General features: G+C 43.5%; 1 protein-coding gene across 1 annotated transcript in view; it reads right to left on the reverse strand.

The window, feature by feature from the left end:
- Positions 1–23,942, reverse strand: part of LOC115314383 (TNF receptor-associated factor 6-A) — a 108,779-nt gene that overhangs the window by 69,080 nt on the left and 15,757 nt on the right. Inside the window, 1 exon segment of the mRNA XM_042286084.1 lies at positions 13,193–13,295. Within this exon segment, the coding sequence (XP_042142018.1) occupies positions 13,193–13,220 (28 nt within the window). The 5' untranslated portion in view covers positions 13,221–13,295.

Raw genomic sequence — 23,942 nt, forward strand, 5'->3', positions numbered from 1 at the left:
GGAAACAATCCAAACTAATGAACACTCAGGCAAACTTAAGAAATATTCGGACCTTCGTCAAATTACACTGTTCACCACCGCGCCGACAACACGTGTCTACGAAAGCCACCAGAGACGCGGAGGGGCGCGGAGCGACCTGGTCCGGTTGGTTCCTGGTTTTCCCGCTTGATGGCGTCTGTCTTGCTGGAGTCGCGAATTACATGACTCGCAATGCGAAGTCGTGATGTCATGTGATGTCACGGTGCCAACAACACTAATAAATATGGCGACGTTCTCAATTTAAATTGATTCGACGCTGTGAGTCACATGACGACGTTTCGCGACGTCACGGGGCTTCATGACATCAAGTGACCACGTGACACATGATTAATCATAGTGCCAATACAAAAGTGCCGCAAAAGCCCACAATTTCTCATACATTGGAATTCTGTATATGACAATTTGATCAACATAAAGAAATGCAGCTGCCAATTTTCACTCTCAAGTATTCATTTTGTGACACCAAAAAGAAGAAAAACATTACCGTGAACTGTCTTGAACCGGTTACCATTATTTTATTTTTTTTTCCGGTTCAGTTACGCTTCAGTTCCAAGATGGCGGCAAAGATTTCGGTTCGGTTCGGTTCCGATTCAACTGAAAACAATGATTCGGTTCCGGTTTAATTGAGCTCCGGTTCGACACCCTGGTATAACGTGTCCCTGAATGCTCATTTGCCAAACACTCATTCACCGCTCAAATGTAACGCAGTCAATCCGAACCAGATGCCAAAGTTTCATAACTAACTGTTATCTCATTCAAAAGTTATAAGTAATTTTCTGAAATTTTCAATGGGAAAATGGGGCCTATTATTGGTAACTGGCGCCATTCAGCTTCATGGATTCGCTATCTCCGTCAACTGCTATTTTCCCAGAAAAAGTTTCAGAAATCTTCTTATTACATTCGAATAACATAATGGTTAGTACTGAAACTTTGAGGTGAGTGGCTTTTACAGTGAGTTGCCAACATGGCACCAATGGCACATTTCCTTCAGCCTAAAGCGCGAAACACATGTACGACGAAACCGTCCGATCCGACGTGCAGACTGCCGGAATGACCTTAAGGGGAGAGGGTGTTCGTAGCATCGGAGAGCGTTGAAAACCCTCGCCTCCGACCGTCGTATTGCGCGGTCGGACGTCGGATCGGACGGTTTCGCCGTACATGTGTTTCCCGCTTAAGAGTTGAAATGAGAGAAAAACAATATAACACTGAGGAAGCTTGAACAGCCATCCTCCTTTTGCGACAAATGGCAATAAAGAAGTCTGATCACAACTTTATCATCTGCAAAATTTATTTAAGACAAAGACCAAAAAAAGATTCCACAACCAAGGATATATACAAATGCCTTACACAATGCAAAACTAAGCACACCTTGAACAACAATCCACCGGATCCTGTACAAAACACATCTTCTGGCGTACATGACACCTACGGTCCGACAGGCAGATTCAGCCAGTCCGGAAACAAAGGTCAAAAACAAAGATAGAGAGTGAAATATTGTAATCACCGAATCACAAGAGAGTGATATATCAAAGCAGGTGTCACATTGGTATGTAATTACAAAGTTACCAAGGTGAGAGTGCAAGGAAGGATGGCAAGAACTCTTAGATAATGAGCGAGTTCTAAGTCAGTTCAGTTCTCTACCCCTTTTGTCAATCAGTGTGCTGTCAGTCCGCAGTAAAACCGGCTGGGTGGTGTGGGAATTCGACTATACTCGGAGGCAACTTTTCTGGCAATTTCGGAGAAGAGTAGGAGAGCTCGCGCATAACTTTGATCGATCAGCGCTCAAAATGTGAGAGGGCACAAGTGCCTGCAGCTTTGACTGCATCACCAAGAATAATCGAGAGCACAAACCACTGGGGTAAGCACACACACTCCAAGATCGGTTCCCAGCCAAGTTAATTGCTAAAATAGGAAGACATGCTACACGACATAAAAATTAAAACCTAAAAGATTATTCCATACTTGCTACAATACCAAGAATTGCGACCACAGAAAAAAGCCAGTGTGGGGATTGAAACCGTGAGACTTCTTTTATTTAGATAATGAAACCAAACTTTGGTTACACATTTATTCTCTGCAAGTGTGCAGTGCCCTAAAGCCTTTCCTTTTATATATATAGAAGTAAAAACAAGACAACAATGACGTTTTAGAAGCATATTAGACCGCACTTTAAATGAGCCCACCTCAAAAAGTGCAAAAGAAATAGGAGCAAAAGCACAGCCCAGTCTACCTTCAGATTAGGAACATCGGGAGTTATAGCTGCACTGACCTATTTCACCACTGAAAAAGTTAAAAAAAGGTTTGTTATTACACTGACCAACCTTTTGATCACTGCTGGCTAGGAATTGCTCTCTACTCCTCAACACCTTTGCGTGAATACAGTGGCATTCAGATGAAAATCTTATAAGCAATGCCAAAGTTTGGCTATGCATGCACAATCCATGTGATAACCGTATTGGATATTTAACCAACCGTTCTGGGACGTTGTTTACAGTTAAAAGCCTACTCCCCCCCATCGGATTAATAAAATCACCCTTACGTTCGTCATCCGGTGCTTTAGCACATGTCCCATGAGGCAGACACATTAAAAAATGTCCTGGAACATTGCTGTCATTTGTAAGGGATATCCCGCATGTGCAAATGCGTGTGGCAAGCTTCATTAATTAACTTCAGAAAAGGCTTTAGGGCATTGCACACATTTATATATTTCAACTGAAATAGTATATAACTCCACAAGTTAAATGTTTCCGCATGTTATAAAGCACAAGAGGCTCAACCTACAGGTGATTTATAAAGCTCTCAGTGTAAGTGCCTCTTACTTTTGGGTAACGCAGAATGTGTGTTACTTGCCCGAGTGCACACACTTATGGCGGATCATAAATATTTCACCCAATGCTTGCACTTGGATATATTTTCACCTATGAGTGTTTGAGTATGCTTGATCAAACTAAATTTCGAGGTATGGCTTGGACACAGCTTGCACTCAAAGCTTCTCACCTGTGTGCATTTGATTATGATGGGTCAGATGGGAATTCTAAGCAAACTTTGTGGGACACAGCTTGTATTTGTTTATCATTTCACCTGTGTCTTTGGGTGTGGTTAACAAAATTGCCATTCTGAGGAAAGGCACAGGAACACAGCTTGCACTTTAATGTTTTTCACAACTTTGTTTGTGTAAGGCAGACCAGGTCACGATTCTCAGCAAAGGCTTGGGGACATGCTTGCACTTTTATGGCCTTTCAACTGTGTTCTTTTCAACTGTGTTCCATAGTCTATGATCAGATTACAATTCTGACAAACGGCTTCGGGCACCACTTGCACTTAAATGGCTTCTCACCAGTGTTTGATCATGGGAAGCCAAACATGAATTCTTAGCAAAGGTTCTGGGACATAGCTTGTGCCTGTATATCGTTTCACCTGTGTGTGCTTGGGTATGCTTGACAAGACTGAAATCCTTAGTAAAGATGTGGGAACACAGCTTGCACTATAAAGTTTTTCACCCCATTATTTAATTATGGCATATCAGATCGAAATTCGGAGCAAGGGCTTGGGGACACAGCTTAGGCTTGTATGGGTTTTCACCTGTGTGCTTGGTTGTGTATGATCAGGCAACTATTCTAAAAACTGCTTAGGCGCACAACTTGCACAAAAATGACTTTTCACCTGTGTGTTTGGGTGTGGTTATGGCATATCAGAACAGAATCAAAGGCTCAGTGACACAACTTACGCTTACGTGGCTTTTTACCTGTGTGTGGTCGATTGTGTGGGAACATATCACAATTCTGAGAAAAGGCTTGAGGAGCCAGTTTGCACTGAAATGGCTTTTCACCACTGTGTTTAATTATGGCAGATCAAATCAGAATGCTGAAAAAAGGCTTGGAGGCAGAGCTTGCAGTTAAATGGCTTTTCACCAGAGTGTATTCAATTATCGCTTCTGAGACGAGAATTCTGGCAAAGACTTTTGGGGGCAAAGCTTTCATTTCTATGGCTTTTCTCCAGTGTGTGCTTGATTACGGCTCGACAGATAGGTATTCCTAGCAAAGGCTTGGGGACACAGCTCGCACTTAAATGGCTTTTCACCACTGTGTGTTCGATTATGGCACATCAAATTGGAATATTTAGCAAAGGCTTAGGGGAACACCACTTACAGATGTAGGGTTTTTCACCTGTGTGTGTTTGATTATGGCTGGTCAAATAGGTTTTTCTAGCAAAGGCTTGGGGACACAGCTTGCACTTAAATGGCTTTTCACCAGTGTGTGTTCGATTATGGCAGACCAGATTCGACTTTTTGGCAAAAGCTTGGGGACACATCTCACATTTGTATGGTTTTTCACCTGTGTGTACTCGATTATGAATGATAAGATCAAAATTTTGAGAAAAGGCTTGGGGACACAGCTTGCACTTAAATGGCTTTTCACCACTGTGTGTTCGATTATGGCAAATCAGACGAGAATTTTTAGCAAAGGCTTGAGGACACAACTTACACTTGTACGGTTTTTCTCCTGTGTGTGTTCGAATATGGACGATGAGATCAAACTCTCGACAAAAGGCTTGATGACACAGCTTGCACTTAAATGGTTTTTCACCACTGTGTATTCGACTATGGCAAATGAGATGGGAATTGTAAGAAAAGGCTTGGGGGCACAGCTGGCACTTAAATGGTTTTCCACCAGTATGTGTTTGAATATGGCTTTTTAAATCCGAATTATGTGCATAGGCTTGGAGACAAAGTTCGCACTTATATGGCTTTTCACCAGTATGTGTTCGAATGTGGCGGAGCAGGAGGCTATTGTAATCAAAGGCTTGAGGGCACAACTTGCACTTGAACAATTTATCACTCTTGTACTTTTGTATGTTGGTGGGCACTTGGGACCTAGAGGCAGATGACATAGAAGGGTGTTGGCACTTGAATTGTTCATCACCATGGGCAGCCAGGTGGCTCACAATCCCACGCTGGTCTCTTGTAACATAGGTGCAGGAACAGCACCCAAACCAGATGTCCTCGGTGGCTTTCAGGGGGCAGCTGATCTCTTCCAAAAGTGCACTTCTGTCTCCTACAAGGCCTCATTTGTATTAGGACACAAGAAAAGCACAAGCAGGATTGTCATGTTTGAAGAAAACAGCTATTATTGCAGTTCTTTTTTAGCTGAGTGGTTTAATTTATTTTTGTCTTTTCACTTTAGTTCAATGAAGCACCAGAATAGTTAACTCTATTAACTGTTTTGTTAGTATCAACCAGATAAGCCACTTCAATCACTTTTTATTTTTCAAGAATGCCGATTTTTAGATAGTATTATATAAGAACTCTATATGAACATGCTCATGTTGCTCTGACTGCATGATGTCTCAATGTCACATGACACAACAGTAGCCTGTGACATCAGTCACGTGAAAGTGTCATGTGACACCATGATTTCGCCACTAAACTGAGCCGGAAAATCAATGTGATGTGACCATGTCATTGGCATATCATCCAAAGTTAGCGGAAGAATTGGTGTAACTTGACAATGTCACATCATAGCAATGTGCTGAATTCAGTGGGTAATTTGTGACATGACACCATGACATGGAATCAAGACATCAATTTCCTCATTAAATTTTGCATGTGAATAAATCGGGCATAATATGAGGTCATCAGGGTAGCTAAACATTCTTTGCTTTTTGACACAGCGGGGGGAGTGACCAAAAAAACGCCGCAAAGTTTCCTCCTCCCTGCGCGCGCTCAACTTCGCAACTTTTGACGAAAAATACCCCGCGATCCCTAGGCGGTGCATGAGAGCACGAGACAGCGCGGGGAGGCGAGCGTTCACGTCGCTTGCTGTACGTTGTCTTTGAGCCCTCTAGCGCCGACAATCCTGTCATGCCTCGCCCAGGCGAGGAGCGAGAGCAGACGACGAGAGTTTGTCTGCTACAATGAGGCATTCGCACAGCGAAACTGAAAGAAAAAGTTGGTTTCCTGCTCGAAATCGCGTCCCGCAGGCCACAAACTCAAACGCGAGCTTGAATTGTAAGCGTCTGATATTTCACAAGGGAGAAATCGACGGCCCGTGTTTTATTTGCAAAATTTGAGTTGTTTTGTAGCCGTACAGACGCTGAAACCTACCAGTGTGTAATGAAAGGCCAGGGACAACCACAGAGGCCGCGAGATCTAGCATCATTTGTGTATGGGTGAAAAGTGAAACATTTTTCAACAAAGCTGCCACAGCAGAAACCTGTGACGCATTCACTCAGCGTCCGGGAAGGCTAAACATGGAAACATTGCCCGAGACTCAAGCAAAGTCATATTTGAACGGCAGCTATATTGCCCAGTCATATTTTGTTTTGAGAAAGCTCTCGGTTCTCAATGCCCTCACCAGGGAAATAAAGTCTTACGAAACGTATTGCTAGATGTTCCAAAGAACTAGATTTAAGCCGTATCCTTTCAGTGGTTCACTCATAATACTATGCTTAAAACGAAGCAAGCTCTTGCACGTACAGTGCCATCAATTTCCTCAAGTGTACGCTGTTTTGTAGTCAGCTGGTTTCGGAAACCTACGCCGTCTGTAGACATCTCTGACAGCCGAGTTGCTTAAGTGGAAGTCATCGTAAATGTAAGTTCCACATTGCAGCAACCAATGTTTATATAGATAAACGATGGCAGCGACTGCACTCTCGCCTTCCCACCCATCACATCGAACAAAAAGGTGCTAGTTTTGGTTTGAGGTCGGTGCTTTTCTACAACATCTATGGCAACAGCATCAGTCTGCACTCGATGCATTCGGCAAGTACGTTCGGGGCCTGTTCTCCGTGCAGCACTCGGCGGGTGTAATGCATTAGAACTCTCACAGTGCAAGTCTGGATCGCGAATTGGGAGCCCGTCACTGGCCTCACCGGCGGCCATTGCTTGACGACAGGCAATACGCCGCGTCCTGTCTAGTTCTCTCTTCGTTTTCGTCCTTGTTACTTTGGCCTATTACACCATGAGGCAATACACGCAAGTCTAGGGGAGAAACACGCAAAAATTGGAAGCTTGTACGCGGTGCTCGAGGGCGAGCATTTTATGACGTGCTGCGATGATTATGTCGGGTTCTTGGAGATCAAATAGACATTCGTCAAGCATTTGAACATCGATTAAAAAAAAATTGGCCGGAGCACGATTGACTTTACCGACGTCGCTTGCTTCGGTTGCTAAATAAATGGCACGTTCAGCGACTGAACGGCACGCTCCGAGTTTCAGTTTGTCACGGAAGCCCTCACAGCAGTCCAAAGAAAAATCTTTCACCATGAAGCACTATGTACAAGCGGTCAAAACGATGCGAATGTCCCCAGTAAAGGCATTCTAACTTATCGTTTGCTGAGCTTTGATGACTCCGAAATCACGGATGACTCCACAATAACTCTCGGTAGCCCTTGTCTCATTAAACACATCACAGTTAATGCCCAACAAAGTCGCCCTGGACCCTCAACCACGCAACATTTAGTTAAACAAGATTGGTATTCTAACGCGTTTAATATTCTTGCCCACAATATTAACTGTTATTTGCGGAAACACGATAGAAGTTTCATGGTAGAGAATAACCTACTAACGTAATAAAACTGAGTTTGTCCGTTTCTCCTATAGCATGCATAAGATTGTGTCAAGCGATGACTGCCGGTGGTGCCGCTCGACCTCAGCAATACAGGCCTCTATCCGCGATCCAGCCTCCTAAGAAATCAGGGGTGCCAGTGCTATTAGACATAAATTGTTTATTTGCATCGGTACACCCATACCTGCCGGATGTCGGGACGAGGCGCAAAACCGTACATCTGGCCAATATTGAAGCCAATTTTCGGCCGATATTGCCTCGACACTTGCCCAGAAGCAACGTGCTGTTTCGGCGACTCGTTTGTGTAATTTATTTGTTGAGTCATATTATTGGGTCCCGGGCCACTGTCTACACCCCAAAAAAGAAATGTACTGTGGTAATTACACCTTGACGAGAAGCAGGCACATAGCCAGAATTTTGTTTAAGGGGGGGGGGGGGGGGCGCACCGATGACAAAGTGCTTTGTGAGGGGGAGGGAGGAGAGGAGGCCCCCGCAAAATGGAATATCTCGGTGGGGGGGGGGGGGGGGGGCCAGGCCTTATGCCCCCCCTTTGGCTACGTGCCTGACGAGAAGGGGTATTGTAGTTTTACATCTTTATAAAAAGGTGTAGTAGTGCATTATCACACGTTTTAAAAAACGTGTTTAAAAAATCACACATTTTTAAAGGTGTGAGGTTTGCATTTCTTTTATAAGGTCCATCGCTACACTTGTTAGGGTGTTAGTTATGGGACACCCCACTTACATGTATAAAGGTGTGAAAATGTTTAATGTGTATAAACCTCTAACGGAAGACAATCTCTTTCATGGGATTACATCGCGTGCCGATGAAACGATCTGTCTATGACACGTTCGATGAACTGATTTGACCGCCAATGAGTGACGACTGCCAGTAGAATTTCGGGGAAATAACTCTGCCGGCTGCCAGCAGACTCGACCCTACCCAAGAATTACCCCGGTTCTTGTTTGTTTCCCAACATTCTGAATTATATACCAGCTTATTAGTACCTCTTCAAATATTACAGAAAAAAAAAACGCTGGCAGCCGCATAAACTCTGACAGCTCAGCTCACAGTCATGAGGGAGACTGACAGGTGCTCGTCAGTCGCCACCATGCCTTGAAAGCTACCGGTTCCGAAGAACCGGAGCGTGCAGAGAACTTGTTCCACGGTCCGAGGCGGCAAACGACACTCGTCGGCAGAGTCAACGCACAACGGCTTTCGATAGCCGGTACTGTCGCCGAAAGTCGTCGTCGGGGAGTTGAAAGGCGTCCCCGGTGGTCTCAGTAGCAACGCCGACGATGGCGGAAGATAAGCTCGGCCGCAGCGTACGGCACCGCCATGTTGACAAAGTTTAACTTTGCCTCGATCCGAAGCGAAGATCTCCACCTCAAACCACGGCTCTCGCAAAGTTCGGAAATGTCACTTTGACGTCAGCGACAACTTCGACAAACGAGGTTTCTTTTTTACACAAACTTCCGAGGGATTTTGAGCGTCAGCAGTTCGTCTAGGGATAATCTGCAAAGCATTAATTTTAGCTTGGCGTAGGGATGTAGGGACAAATGGGTGCTACGTCATCGGCGAAGCCGTTCAATCAGCAGGTTCTTCGCGCCGCACGCGCGCCTCGATGAGCTTTGCTACATTCTGCCTCTCTCAAAGAAATGAGCGTTCAAATGATTGACACCTCGCTCGGCGCAACATCAGCGTCGCGAGAGTCCAATTAGCGCGTTCCGGAAACTTTGGGCACAAAGTTGTGCTTGACGAGTTTAGTGACCCTGATGTCAGATGACTTCAGACAACGCGCAGACAGTGTAATCTGACACTATGACTTGGCACCATGACGTAAATTTTCTTTGATTTGGGAGAGAATTGATATCCCGTGACCCCAGGACATTACCGTGTCAAGTGCTCGGAAATTAATAAACAATATGTTATTCACTTCCTGAAAACAACTGTTTAACTTTGTCTAAACAAATTTAAATGATCACTTCTTAAATACTGCATTCTATGATTTATAGGACTTTGAAGATAAACATCACTCGCAATTGTTGAACTAAGCATTATACACAAACTCATTTCTGTTACGTCACGGTGCGGTGGTGGCGTGTCAGACGCACTTCTGGTCTGGGGCTGTGGGCAAAGGTCAACATGGGGGACGTGCATTCCCGTGTTACTTTGGAAGAAACTGGACAAAAACCTGTCTTCTCGTCAAAACACCGTGACTGGGGCAAAAGGGTCGGGAAAGGTTTGAAAGTCAGTTGTCGTTTTCTGCAGGCTCGGTTCGTTCGAGAATATGAACAGGGGCCGTGATAAGAAAAAACACGACGCCGTCGGACCACGATTGCTTGGGCGAAAAGCACTTTGGATTGAATTCACGGACACTCGTGGTCGTCAGATTTTTTTATTTTGTTCCAACATGAACGCGGGAAAACCGTCAAGTTGCACGGACCACCCGCAGACTATGTTCAGTGCATCATCAAGTTCAAACGGCCGCCTCATCGTTCAAGCTGTCATCTGCACTCTCAAACGTTTCTGGTTATCGTCTGCTCGTTCAAATGACAGCAGCCCGTAGACCAAACGATGACCCGGCAATTGCGATAAGAAGTGCAGACCTCAAAAGACATTTAAGTTTGAAGGTTGCTTCGAGTAAGTAGGCTCGGTGTAAACAGTAGGTATAAGGAGATGTTGATAACTGTTATTAGTGGCCATCACCGACTTATGCCTGATTCACTCGTTCCGATTCTGCTTGTGATTTTCAGTATCGACGTCAATATCTCAGCTACAACTCAGGCTTCTCCAGCCCGAGCGACGTCATGACTGAATATAGCGAGAAGAACCTCATCATGTGAATCAAGGTTTAGCATCCATTCTGCGGCGTCCATGCAGAAAGAATCGCCGCATGTTACATTATTCACACAAAGTTTTGCGGTGTAACAAGCCTCATTAATTTCGCTGAAGTCGATCAAGTAGTCAGGCATTGCTAAGAAAACGTAGAATCAATTCCAACACGAAAAAGAGCACCAGGACACACACCAACGCCGACAACGACGCATTCCAATGGTTTGTCTATGGGTGACGGCGAGCTTCTTGCCCACACCCCCCTCGCGCATGCTGGGGCGTCCGCTAGGGGCACTCCGGTTTGTTAGTAAACATGTTTTGGTGTATACACTTATTTTCTGGCATTGTATTTACTATGTCATGTTGTCTATGAAACACCTCCTTCAATATATTTGCTGACAAGGTGATCTCTGCCCAAAGACGTCAATTTAAAAAAAAACTGAATTTCGATGACAATGATTGATATCACCAGGAAACTTAATTTTAAATAAAACCTGAACCCAGAAGAACACCCTCTAATTTAGCCAAAAAATAAACTTGGAAACAACAGAAACCTAGTTAGGTCGCGTATTTGGTGCCAGTGGGTAAAATTAAACTTTACGGTGGTCCCAGCCCTTCTACACTATTGGTGGGTCCACACAGTGACGCACTAAAGTGCCACTCAAGGTCAACACAGTATATGTGCTTCACTTTGATCGTTACAAGTGCCAATAAACTTTGAACCATTTCGGCCCATTCCAACTAAAGGTGGCAAGCTCTGTCTTCCTTAACGCACTGGCATCATTCCATGATTGCAGTTTACCGTTGTCCCTAGGGTAACGGTTGCCATTATCATTTGGCGAGTGCTACCCACAGTTTTTGCTGGCCTCATAACAAAGTAGTAGCTGGAAATGGGAGGCAGCCTTCTGGAAACCAGCATTGTGACAAATTTAGATGTAAAAGCTATTGGCTTGACAATATCTTTCGATTCTGGACGGATGGATGAATTAGGGCATGGCGCTTTGATTCAGGCAAACCCTTGAGCAACTCTGCCCTAAGTATAACTAAACTTCCTCCTTGTTTTTTGTGTCTTCTTCAATGATCTCCTTGAGCTCTTCCCACCATTCTTCCAGCCTTCTCTTAGTTTGCCTCACATCCTTTTGGGGGTCCCTATTCATTCATCAAACCATCCCATCCCTAGGTAAATTCAGGTATGTACTGGACTTGCCTTACCTACGTGCTTAAGTGTTTCCTTCGCCTGTGCCTACAGCATCTCTTCATATCTCGACCTACATGTCATGGCCCTTAGTATCTATCTTTTCTTCGGTCAGCAACCAACGTAACTTCAAACTGTTAAAAAATGTTCTATTTCCTTATTCTTAAATTTTATGCACAGCAGTCTAGTAATTACACGTTTCACTCATGCTCTTCATTATGGGTCAGAAAGCCAAACCACAAGTATGATCATGTTTGGCTCTGAAGCTTGATTTGTGCTCTTTGCAGCAGATGGCACTGTAACCACTATTTTAATGCCCCCTTCAGGGGTTTCGGTTGTTTGTCGCATATTTCTCAGAAAAAACTCTAATCCCCCTTCAACCCACAAAAAAAAAAAAGATATGTTTGTAAGCATAGGGAAAGTCAGGATGGGCTCAATATGGAGGACTTTAGCCAATAAAGAAATACAAAAACTTGTTTGCAACTGACGAGCACTCTACCATTTTCAATGATGAGTCCTACAACCTCTGATGCCTTGAACACTGTTTAAATCTGGCAGTTTGAACAAAAATTAAATGAAATAATCACGTGGCCTCCAGATGTCACCCTCTAGCTACCTAAATGTTTTCAACAGTACGGCATGCTGAAGAGCTGCTGAATAGACACATCAGATGGCCAAGAATATATAGTTTGAGCGACAAAGCAGATCTGAAGTCCAGTGCATGTTTTCTCTAATGTTTGTGCAAACTGACGATGTTCAATAAAACTTTGTGGCATGTTTAGTGAAGAAAAACAAATTAGGAAGCAATGGCTGACTTTCTACCCTGTTCATTGTTTTCCAACGTTAGCCAAGTACCTCACAGAAAATCTGCTTCCTGTCTGGTTTCCAATTTCCCGCATATAGAAACCCAAAATTTACATTGTTTCACTCTTTCCCCATGGCCATTAAGCTCCCCTGAGCTTCAATCCTAGTGCTTGCTTCCCTTCACTGAAGCATACCGTAAAATCCCGAGACAGCCCACCTAACATCAAGAGCTAATCGTATGAAAATATGGAGTGGGCTAACTTTCAGTGTACAATCAAGAAAAGCTTTAAAAAATTGCTATTTCTATGTTGTGTCCCTTCCAAGGTGGCGAACGGCAACGAAGCAAGGATGATCGTATTTCCCAGTCAGCAACGTTCACTTATATCCCGCCATAGGGACCTAGCCGCAATAACTCCTAGGCCAGCATTGATTCCAACACTACTATTACTAAGAATGGGCTACCTTTGAATTATTAAAAAAATAAAGCAAATCAAGCCAAGCATAGGGGTGGGCTATCTTTAGAAGGTGGGGCATCTCTCAGGATTTTACGGTAATCAATATCACTCGGCACATTTTCATCTGAGCTCTGGGCTCCACCGAGGACGTGGCCCTGGTGGGGGATTTCCAAACAAGCACGAGCCCTAGGAGTGTGCAGGTAGCTGTACAAGAAGCGCTGCTCGAGACTATGACCGCCTGTAGTCTAGACACTGCCACTGCCCTCTCTTTATGAAAAAGGTTAAAACAAAAAAAACTTACCAGGACTTGAAGACTGGATCGGTTTCATTTCAATAGCTTCCTGCAGTCAGGTTCGTCGCAGGCTCGCAAGATCACGAAGAATGCATGGGTCCACTTGAGATGACTAGGAGCAAATGCAAAAAGCAATGACCACGATTAATAATAATAATAATAAATATTTATTTTCAAGTGCCCAAAAACAACCAACAGGTCTTTTCTTTGGTACACATAATAAATGAGGAATTAAAATAACAGACATGGCAAAAATACACAAACGTTACAAATTGGCAACAAGTAATTTCATTTTCATCGCGAACACCCGAGAGTCGCTAAATATATCCACTTCAGCATTGTTGATACGGTTAAAAAGCAGTTGGCAGCGTGATAAAGGCGAGAGATCACAGACAGTATTAATGTAAAAAGTACAATGATTTCTAGTGGGTCGGGAGGGAACATGTAAATTAACATCACTTAAAAGCGAGCCACAATCAGATACACCGTTTACTAACTAACGAAAAAAGAAGTCACGTTCCGCTCTTCTATCGGACAAGTTTGTCAACGAAACTTTTTTAAGAAGAAATTCATAATCAAAATAGAAGCGACGATGAGAGTATCGATCATACACAATGCGTGTTAACCTCTTCTGTACATCTTAATGTTCAATGCCTGAGTTTTATTTAATGCATTCCAAGCTACTGAAGCAAATTCAAGTCTAGACCCGACTAGGGCACAAAATAACCGAACCAAGGAAGCCAAGTTATTAAAGTGCTTCATAATACGAAATATAACACCAAGCATTCTTGTTGCACTGCCAACGACAAGTGACACATGGGCAGTAAACGTTAGAACGTTATCCAGGTATACGCCAAGGTCTTTTATAACAGAAAAACATTTGATAGGCATCCCCTCTAAAACATAGTCGCAGTCTATTATGGGGTGACGCCTTGAGAAAGATACGACTTTTGTTTTCAATGGATTCAGAGATAAGCTATTCGCTGTACACCAAATAGCAATCTGTGAAACATCATGCTGTAGAGCGTTGCAGTCGATAGAAGAGGGAATATTCATAAAAAGCTTGATGTCATCGGCAAACAACAAAATTTGAGCGTTATCAACATATGATGGCAAGTCGTTGATGAATATCAAAAACAACAACGGGCCAAGGATGGAGCCTTGAGGGACACCAGATGTGGAAAAGAAGTGGTCGGAATGACTTATCTACACGAACTGTGTTCCATCGAGATGATAAATAACTACGGAACCAGTTACATAGCTCTGGGCAACAACCATATGACGATAATTTGTGTAACAGCTATTCATGGTTTACTTTATCGAAGGCTTTAGACATGTCAAAAAAGATACAATCAACTTGTCCTCTGTTTGTAACAACAGGGGCAGAGTAATTTAAAAAAGAGCAAAGATATGTTTCAACCGTACGTCCCTTCAAAAAACCATGCTGACACTCTACAAACTTATGCTGGAAATAAAAAAGAATACGGGAATACATAACCCGTTCAAATACCTTAGAAAATCCAGATAGCAAAGATATTGGGCGGTAGTTGCTTTTCACAGAGCTGTCACCTTTTTTCAAAACTGGTAAAACAACCGCTTTTCTCCAAAGGGAGGGAAAAACACCAGAAATAAGAGAGAGGCTGAAGATGTGCAACAAAATAGGTATAAATAATTCGCTACATCCCTTAATTATAAAGGATGGAATAGAGTCAGCTCCTATAGATAGCTTCAGTTTTAATTTTTTTTATTGCTTCCGCAATTTCAACGGCATCTACTCTAATACCAGACAAGAAATCATGGCAGTTGGTTTTTATTTCTTGCAGCTGAGTGCTTTGCTGACAGGTTGAATAACAACTGCTGAAGTAATCAGCAAAAATATTGGCAACTTCTGTAGGTGAAGATACATAGTTAGCGTTGTTATCTGTGCGCAGACAAAGACCTTGGTTTAAGTTGCGCGTGTGTTTCTTGGCATAGCACCAAAAGTTTTTAGGGCACCGGTTTAGGCTACACTCCACTTGTTCAAGGTGCAAGCGTTTGTCCCTAGCTTAAGATAAGAACAAAGTGGGCACACCCTCCAATCACATCAAGCTAGTCAGACAGCTATGAGGACAACACACAAGAGATGCACCCTAAATTTCGCCATGCAACATCACAATGAAGAATGCATAAGAACAGGGAATACAGTATGCCTGGCTTGCTAGGCACGTGGGTAGGTTGTAGCATGTGCATGTTAACACAATCTGTTTTCTTTTTGGCTGCCAGAGTGACACTACAGTAAAATTCTGAACAGTTAAAGGGGTTAGGACTTGCAAGAGATAACATCTGAGGTAACTATGCCACTGGAACCAATTAGTTTTCCCTATATTTTTGCTTGATATGTTTTGTGAACAGCACTTTTTGTGCAATAATTCAACTGAACCCCAGAACCATTGGATCCACCCAATCAGGGAGGCCACTCGTCACAATCCAGCTCGTTACCAAAAAACTTGTTACAAAACTAATCACAGCGGCCTTTTCTATCTAGGTCATCTCGTCATAGGAACACTCGACACAGGTGACCACTTGTAACCTGAAGACGGGTCGGAAATTTATCTTTGTTTTGGAAGGAGCAAGATTAACCTTGCTTTGTACAAAAGAATCAAAACGCACGAAATTAGTGCTACCATGTTTTTACTAAGAGGAATATGCTCAGGACGCTGCATTTGGTTAGACTACATTTACTAGAGCTTGGAACTAACAAACACTCAACGTATAAGACTTTGATGCTGTTGTACCAACACTTTTTGTTCAATTGTATCAAGAATTTGTGTACACAGCTAGCAAAAATGCAGTTCTGGAATTCATTCGGTAAGGACAAAAACCACTGCAAAGCAATATTGTTATACAAATCTTTTAGTACTGTCCCAGATAATTATCTTACGACCAGACAGACCGCTCTGATAAAATACATCAGAGCATAAGAAAAAAAGGAACAGCAAGGTATATCTTTTTTTAGGCTGGAGAGTGAAAGTGTGATCTTCGCAAACTCTTCCTGTTTTAACTTGCCTTTTCATCTATTTTTGGCCCCTCTTTTTTTTGCCAGGTGTTTCTTGGTATGTAAAATCGTTTCTGCAATAGATACACTTTGGACTGTTGCAAAAAAAAAAAAGTCCAGTTAACTATCCGACAGACTGCTGTATTCTGCATAGGTTTAAAAAAATGTTTGTTACATGATTGTTTAGCTTACAGGGGTGGAACTCATGAAATGTTCTTGGGAGCAGCCACGGGACCAGCTGAAACAGCTGTTTTGGAGCAGGTTGGGAGCAGCTAAGACTACATTCTGGAGCAGGCTAGGAGCAGCTCAGGTCAGTTTTCATTGCACTTCAGCTTGTGTCTTTTTTTTTTTTTTTTTTCTTTATTTGATTTGCGGATAACTTTTCCGCATGGGGGCAGAGATAAAGGCGTAATGCCTGACAGAGCCTCTGCCCCCTATAGTTCAGCATAATACATGAAAAAAATGCATGCAATACAGCAAAAATAAAACTAGAATAAAACAAACAGAAAGTATCAAGAAACTTGAACAGCGTATGGCGCAATGGCCATGAATAATCTGAACTAACAGCATCAAATAATTCTTAGACAAGCACGGGAGCAATTTCAATTGTGCTTAGCAGCACAGATGAGCATGAGTGGTTAGGGACCTAGGTAGATGGGATAACAGTGTAACAGATGTGAAAACTTGAAACTTTGTGTGCCTTAATGAGAAGCAAAAAGCAAGTATCATATGTTTCTGAAAATAGTGTCCTTGAAATTTTCTGAGTGGCTTTTAGCTGCTCAAAATGCAAAGCAGCACTGCCTATAGCACAACCCAAACATGCTCGACATAGTAATTATGCGTGCATACCATGTGACGTGCACAAGCAACGGACGTGCAGTTGCGCAGAGGAACAGGGCAACAAATTTCGAGTTTATCCTATTGTGCAACTCAATATCGAAGCAGCAGACTACGATTAACTGAGTTATCGTATTCTAAGCGATAAGCAGGACCAAGGTTAAAGTACGCCGAGCAGGTCTACCGTTCGCGTGAGAGCTGCTGGTCGGCCAGGTTTCGGATCGGACTGCGTTTCAGTTCTATCAAATCATGATTTATCTTGCAGGAATGCGGTTCCAACTTCTAACGATGAAGTACTAAAAGGAATCTTTTGGTCATTTGTTTTCAACTGTCTCACGCCCGGATCCCGGGCTGCAGAGCCTCAGGCAATCTGACGCTTAACCATTCGACCTCACCTCGGCCAACTTGCTTAACCACTGATGGTTGAAGAATAACAACCCAGTCGCAGGTGGTGTAGCGCTTGGAATCCAACCCCCGAATTTTTTTTGAGCACTTTTGACTCAAGATACACAGGGAAAATAAATAGAACAAAGGATTGCAAGGCCAACCAAGCTAAACGCGCTCATTGTTGCCAATTGAGCCGACAGAAACCGAAACCAAGACAAAATACAATTTTTTTGGAGCACGTTTTGCGATTTGGTGCATAATGGCGCGAGGTAGTGGCTGTGGCGCAGTTTCCGCAACATGGCGCAGGATGGCGCAGACAAATGCGTCTGGCGCAAGATGGCGCAAATGGCACAGCCGTTCCACCCCTGAGCTTATGATTATTCATACTTAACGTCCTCATGATTCAGCATGTCAGTTCTTAAACTGCTAATACGGTAATAATTTTTTAAAAACAAAAATAGACACACGGTGCACCGCGTGCTATGACGTCAAAGGAGTGAACGAGCGAGCAACTTAAAAGACGCTTGTTGCCAGGGACGCCGGAACGGGGGCTTGAGCACCCCCTAACATTTTCCAGGGGGTGCTGGGCAGTATGTTGAGCCCCGTGCATTTGGCTCAAGGCCTACCGAACAATGCCTGCACCCCCCTCCTCCCCCTCCCCTCTGTGTTCCCATTGGTACGTGGCTTTCCCTTAGCCAAGTGCAAAAGCCCGTGGCTCTGCTTTTGTAACGGCTGGTTTCCCACCAAATTGCGGCACAATCCTCGCACACAAAATTCCAGAAAAAAGAAATTGAAGAAAAGCAAAGTGTCAGTAAACCGCGGACGACACCGCATCTCCCAAAAAATGGGGAGGAAAAAAAAAAAAAAAACCGGCACCTGTGGCTTGCATAGCACAGGCAGTGATAGGGCTCCTTTATCTCCCAAAGGCACTCTAGTCAGGAAGATCTCTCTTCCCCTGCTTGGTCATTGTCTTCGCCCCATTTCATACGGCCCTCACGGGTTGGCCATGAGGGGGTATGCACAGCGCACTGTTTTTGTCCACCCAGCCAGCCGGCTTCTTTGTTTTGTTTATATTTTGAGCCGTGACGTTTCCCAAAGAACTCGAGGATTTCTTCTAGCTTTTTTTTTCTTTTCGCGGCTGCGCTTTTTTGTAGTTGTTGTTTCGGTGGTCTGAACAACCACGAGGGTCGTGTAATTGCTTCCGTGGGGAAAGCCGAAGCGCGAGGCGGGGAGATGATCTGCGCGAGACAAAAGCCCTTCTTGAACGAGGTACTGCCTACAGGTGTCGCAAGCTGAGGGAATAAAGTATCCTTACTACCAAGGCAAGAGGAGGCTGGGACAGAATTTGTTAAGGGGGAGATCACACTGTGGTCCATGTTGACGCTCCACTATCACAGAGCATGGTCGTCAGAGACATCAAAGAATTGTGGCATTCTAGCCTGTATTTCTGTGTCTGGTTTCCGAAACATCATTCGGTTCTTGGCGAACCAGCCTGCTATGTTCAGGCGGGTACCTTATTATACACCCACATGGTTTTACCCAGTTTTGGGCAGTAGGCTAATTACTAGTAATGTGCTACCGGAAACTAGCTACTGTTTTCAGTAACTTGTAACTGTAACTCGTTACTGCTCACTGAAAATAACTTGTAAGTGTAACAGGGGTACTATTTTTCTAACGAAACTGTAAAGAGTAACGTCGTTACAGATACTTCTTATATTTATTTTTTCAAAAATATTGTAATCACGACCGCCAAATCGTCTCACAAATCATGAGAGTCCGAAGTCCTGATACGGAAAGGGCACAGCAAAAACTGTTGAAAAAACCGTCTGGAGCTTGAGAGAAAAAAAAATAAAAATAAAATAAATTTTGAAGTGACCCTGCTTTGCCAAGGTGGTTTCGCCAACTTGGATGATGGGGACGTTTGTGTCCGTACTTGCCGTATATAGTGCATCGCACTATACACGGCAAGTACGGACACACAGTGTAACAAAGTGCGGCATCTCTAGATTGTTTCTTTTTTTTTTGTCCGGTGGAGGAAGCAAATGCTTTTCGCGGAGGACATTTCTTGGTGATTGTCGCCCCGAATGCCCGCAGTCTTACAGAACAACCGATTTTCTGAACCTCGTCTTCTGCCGCCAAGCACACGGTTCCTTCCCCTCTAATCTGAATCGTCCAACTCCCAGACGCACTCCTGAGGGGTCTCGACTTCAGGCCCATTTGCTCTCCCCTCCCCTTTTTTTGCAACCCAATTACTGGCCTTGCCTCCTGTCGCCCACTTGTTGTACCCCATTGCTCTGCTTCTCTGGTCCGTTTACTTGAGAAAGAGTATTCGCTCAAACCGTTTGTGCCATTCTGCAAGTTTGTGTGTTTCCTTGAAATTGAAAGACCGCCCTTAGCCGGAACCAGAGGCACTTGTCATCCCTTGATTTGTGGATATTTACGTCGTGGGCTTTACGGGTGGTCTCTTCTATAGTCCGTTGCAACCTAAGAACGATGGGCGAGGGTAAGACGGGCCGGGGAGGAGGAAGCAGACGGAACGCTGGAGAAGAGAGGGGGAAACCTCCTCTCTTTTGCGTTCCGTCTGTTTCTTCCTCCCCAGCCCGTCCTACCCTCGCCCTTCGTTCTTAGGTTGCAGCGGACCATAGTGGGGTGGTGAAATGGAGGAGCGCAAACGTGTCCGATATGGTTAGAAAGTGGCGGAGGAAAGGTCTCAAAAACCGTTTGAAACTCTACACGCAGTGGCCATTTCTACCTCGATCAGCGCTTCTTTTGCACTGCCGCCGTGTTCAGCGGATTTGACGGAGGAATGTTGCCGCTACATTGCTCTCGAAGTTTTCAAGAAAAGCTTCGTGCTTCATGAAAGCAGTAGAAAACAATTCGATTGCAGAGTGGATTGGAGTTACACATCTACAAAGCTGATTGCAAAGTATGACTTATATTATTATTGACTTGACCTATGCATGATGTTTGTTGCTTCCGTTTCATTTCGCCTCACAAAAAAAAATCAGAAATTAGAATTTACCGATTGCATAAACTCGCACCGTGATTGAGCCGCACTTAATTATAAAGTTCTTTATGGATATTTAAAAACTACAGTCGCCTCTTATTTTTGTCAAATAACCATAAATGCTTCATCATATAGTGGATTTACCAGTTGAGAGAACAATTCATGATAAAAATTTAATTAGGAAGTATCAAACATGTTATTAGGAAAAATCTTAGTCTCTCAAAAACTCAGATTCACTACCGTGAACAACACAATGTCTTACGAAAAAACATGCAAACTAAGAAAGTACCTTTTGAATTTTTGAAAATATTTTTGCAATATAACGACAAAGCAACCACGTTACTTTAGTGAAGTAAATGTAATTGTAACAATTTACTCTTTAAATTTTGTAACTGTAACTGTAGCAGGGTTACTTTTTTCCCTGTGTCACTGTAACACTTTTACATTTTAGCAGTAACATGTCCATGACTAATTTTACCCTCTTTTCAAAGATGACCTTAAAACAGGAAACATGCTGAAATAAAAAAGGGAATCACCAGTGAAGGTTTACCACTGAAAGACGGCCGTGTCCACCGGTTGTTATTGTTTTGAAATTTTCAAGGATGCATTGTTATAACTTTCTACAGGAACGAAGCTGCGCCGAGAAATTTCACATGAATGCGTCCACGATTAAAATACACTTTTGTTGAAAATGTCAGCTTTCCATGTGCAGGTGCCCGATTTTCTAGTGCATTTTACATCGACACCGTAGATCGATGCCGCCGTTTATCTAATGTACTATTGAATCTGATTGTGTCAACATCTCATTGCTTCGCGACAGGAATTTTGGATGAACATATGGACACGCAGTATAGATAGTGATAATAAACCTTCTATAAACAGTAAAATCTTAGTAATGTATTTTTTTCAATTTTAAGTTTTTCATTCTTTATTATTTCGACCGCTAGCCCCCCACGTAAAATACTCTTCCAGGGTCACCGCTTGTTGCACGAGGGATCATGCCACAAAATTCCTCGCCAAAGCTGCATGCTTAAAGGGGCCCTGCAATCATATTTAAGCGTCTAACTTTTTTGCGGTTTCCACGTCTCTTGGGGTTCGGGCAAGCCAGCGGGCACGGAGAGAGTAACTAAATATTAGTGCATCATATTTCAACCGGACGACGTGGAAACATCCTCCACCTACGGGGGCAACCCGCGGTGCCGAAAGCGCGCAATCTGTAAAGTCTTTGGTCCTGGGCTTACTACAGGTCAGAGCCGCTAAAAGTTTTTTTTTAGTCAAATACAAAATATAAGCGGCACGAACCGTTTCAATTATTTATGACAGTAGTTTTTGTTCTGTATTTTAGATTAGAAAAGAAACAAATGGAATTTATAAAGTATAGAAACAAGAAATGACCTGTCGACATACCCGCAACCAAGCGGTGGAAAAGGCGGCGCATACTAGAAAGGGGTAGTGGGATCAGGCACCAACGAGCAGCGAGTGTAGAAAAGTTATAGATGTACGCGACGGCGCTGCAATCGTACACGGGCTCGAGGATCCGACCGGTTCCAAACGTTCCGAAGTCAGTCGGCGAAAAGATTTGGCTCGCGGTTTGGCCGTTTGGCGGTATGGCAGCGCAAAGTGGCTCCCATTCTGAATTGATCTTTACCCAGTGTTTGCTGTCGTTTGTGGCCAATGAAGTGTCATGCTGAATCAGTGTTTAACTGCGCAACAAATGCAATGCGAGCCGCCCTGGCTGCCCACTTTATAGAGCCTATCCACAACATGCTTTAGTGGCACCCTCTCGAGCGGTCAACATGGAGTGTGGCAGCCGTGAGCACTCGCTGAGCTCACTACCCCTCCTCCTGTAGTTCAAGGCCACTCAAGCAACCAAGGATGTCATGAAGGAGGTTATTTTTCGCTTGTTTCTGTAATTTTAATTTGCCTATAACTTTTAAAATAAAGCGAAATTCGAGAAAAGAAACGTTTCATTAAGTTACTACGTTCAGTGTGCTCAGGTTCGGTGCAAATTAAAAACCAAGAAAAAAAGTTCTTGCAGTGCCCCTTTAAAGGGATACTAACACCCCTTAAAAAAAATTTCACTTTTTACCAGGCGATTTAGTATGGTGTCAGAGGACTACCCAACTAATATTTCGCTAGAGAGTTACGTATCTTTTTAATACAACCAAGAACACTGTTCGAAACCAAAACCTAAGCATGAAGGTCGGAGAAATATAGAGGAGGAAGGAGCCGGAAATCACGTAGCTACACCAGACAACACTTTTTTTTCCCCTCGTTCTTTTTTTTCATTTTTTTTTTTAGAGTGCAGCTCTTAGGCACCTGTTTCCAGCTTGAGCAACGTCAGCGTCGCCATCGGCGTAACCGCGAGCCACGGGGACGACAGCGAGCCTGATGAGCAAGGCACCTGGCAATGTGCCCAGTAACTGTGAAGTGTTGGACGCGATCGATGTCTTGAAGCGGTTCGCGAGCACCCAGCAAGACGAAGACGTGATGCAAACCGTCTGGCTATGCGAACGTCGAGTGATGCCAATACTAACGTCAAGAGTGGTCCAGAAAAAGGTGACGCACTACTTTCAACCGAAATAAAGATGTCCTCGGTGAGTTTGGTGCACCCAGGAAACATTTGTGGAAACTCTTCAACGTTAGCCCCAAATTTCTATGTAGCGAAATATCAATGTAACGAATTAAATTCCGAATTTTACCGACTTCGTTACATTGAGGTTTGAGTGCGCTGTAAACGAATTATTTTTCACGGGCTCAATATTTTGCGATTTAGGTCAAAGCTCAAGTTTTGGAATGATTTGCAGGATCTAACTTTCGCGACGCGGCGGGATCTCGATATAGATTTATGTGGTTACATTTTACCGGAATGGTTCCCGGGACCTATTTTTGGCAAATTGTAGGCGATTCGAGAAAAATAAGGTCTTCGCAAAAATTAAGCCGTGTATAGTATTCGAATCACAGATCATTGTAAACACTAAATTGCAAATTAGCTAGCATTCAATGTACTTATTGTCACACCACAACATTTGATGCCTGCAAGCCAAATTAGTGCGTACACTCTAATAAAAACTTTGCGACAATTAATTGGCATCTACAGAGCAGAAAAGCAACGATGCACGGGTGCGCTTGATCATGAAACTAAATTCGTCGCCAAAAAGTATACCTATATATATATACTTGGAAGCTTCTTTGCATGCCGTGTAGCCTAGCTCATTATCTAAATATTACCTCAACGAAATATTTCCTGCAAGTATATAATAAAGTGCAGTGTGGTCGTCGAAACAATAACGGAAAGAGTTAGCTCAAAGCATCAGCCGCATTCGTCAAAGCACGGCTCCTGCACGCGTAAAGAGTGCGTGGCTTTCCAGCATAACTTTAAATATCAAGATGGATGAATGCACAACTCTGCTCCCACGGGAGCTTATATACAGGGGCTCTAGATCACACTAACATCACCACACCCTGTCAGTGATCTAGCCTAATTGTTTTTC

This window comes from Ixodes scapularis, unplaced genomic scaffold, assembly GCF_016920785.2.
Source record: "Ixodes scapularis isolate PalLabHiFi unplaced genomic scaffold, ASM1692078v2 PGA_scaffold6__148_contigs__length_123643588, whole genome shotgun sequence".
NCBI classification, from domain to species: Eukaryota; Metazoa; Arthropoda; class Arachnida; order Ixodida; family Ixodidae; genus Ixodes; species Ixodes scapularis.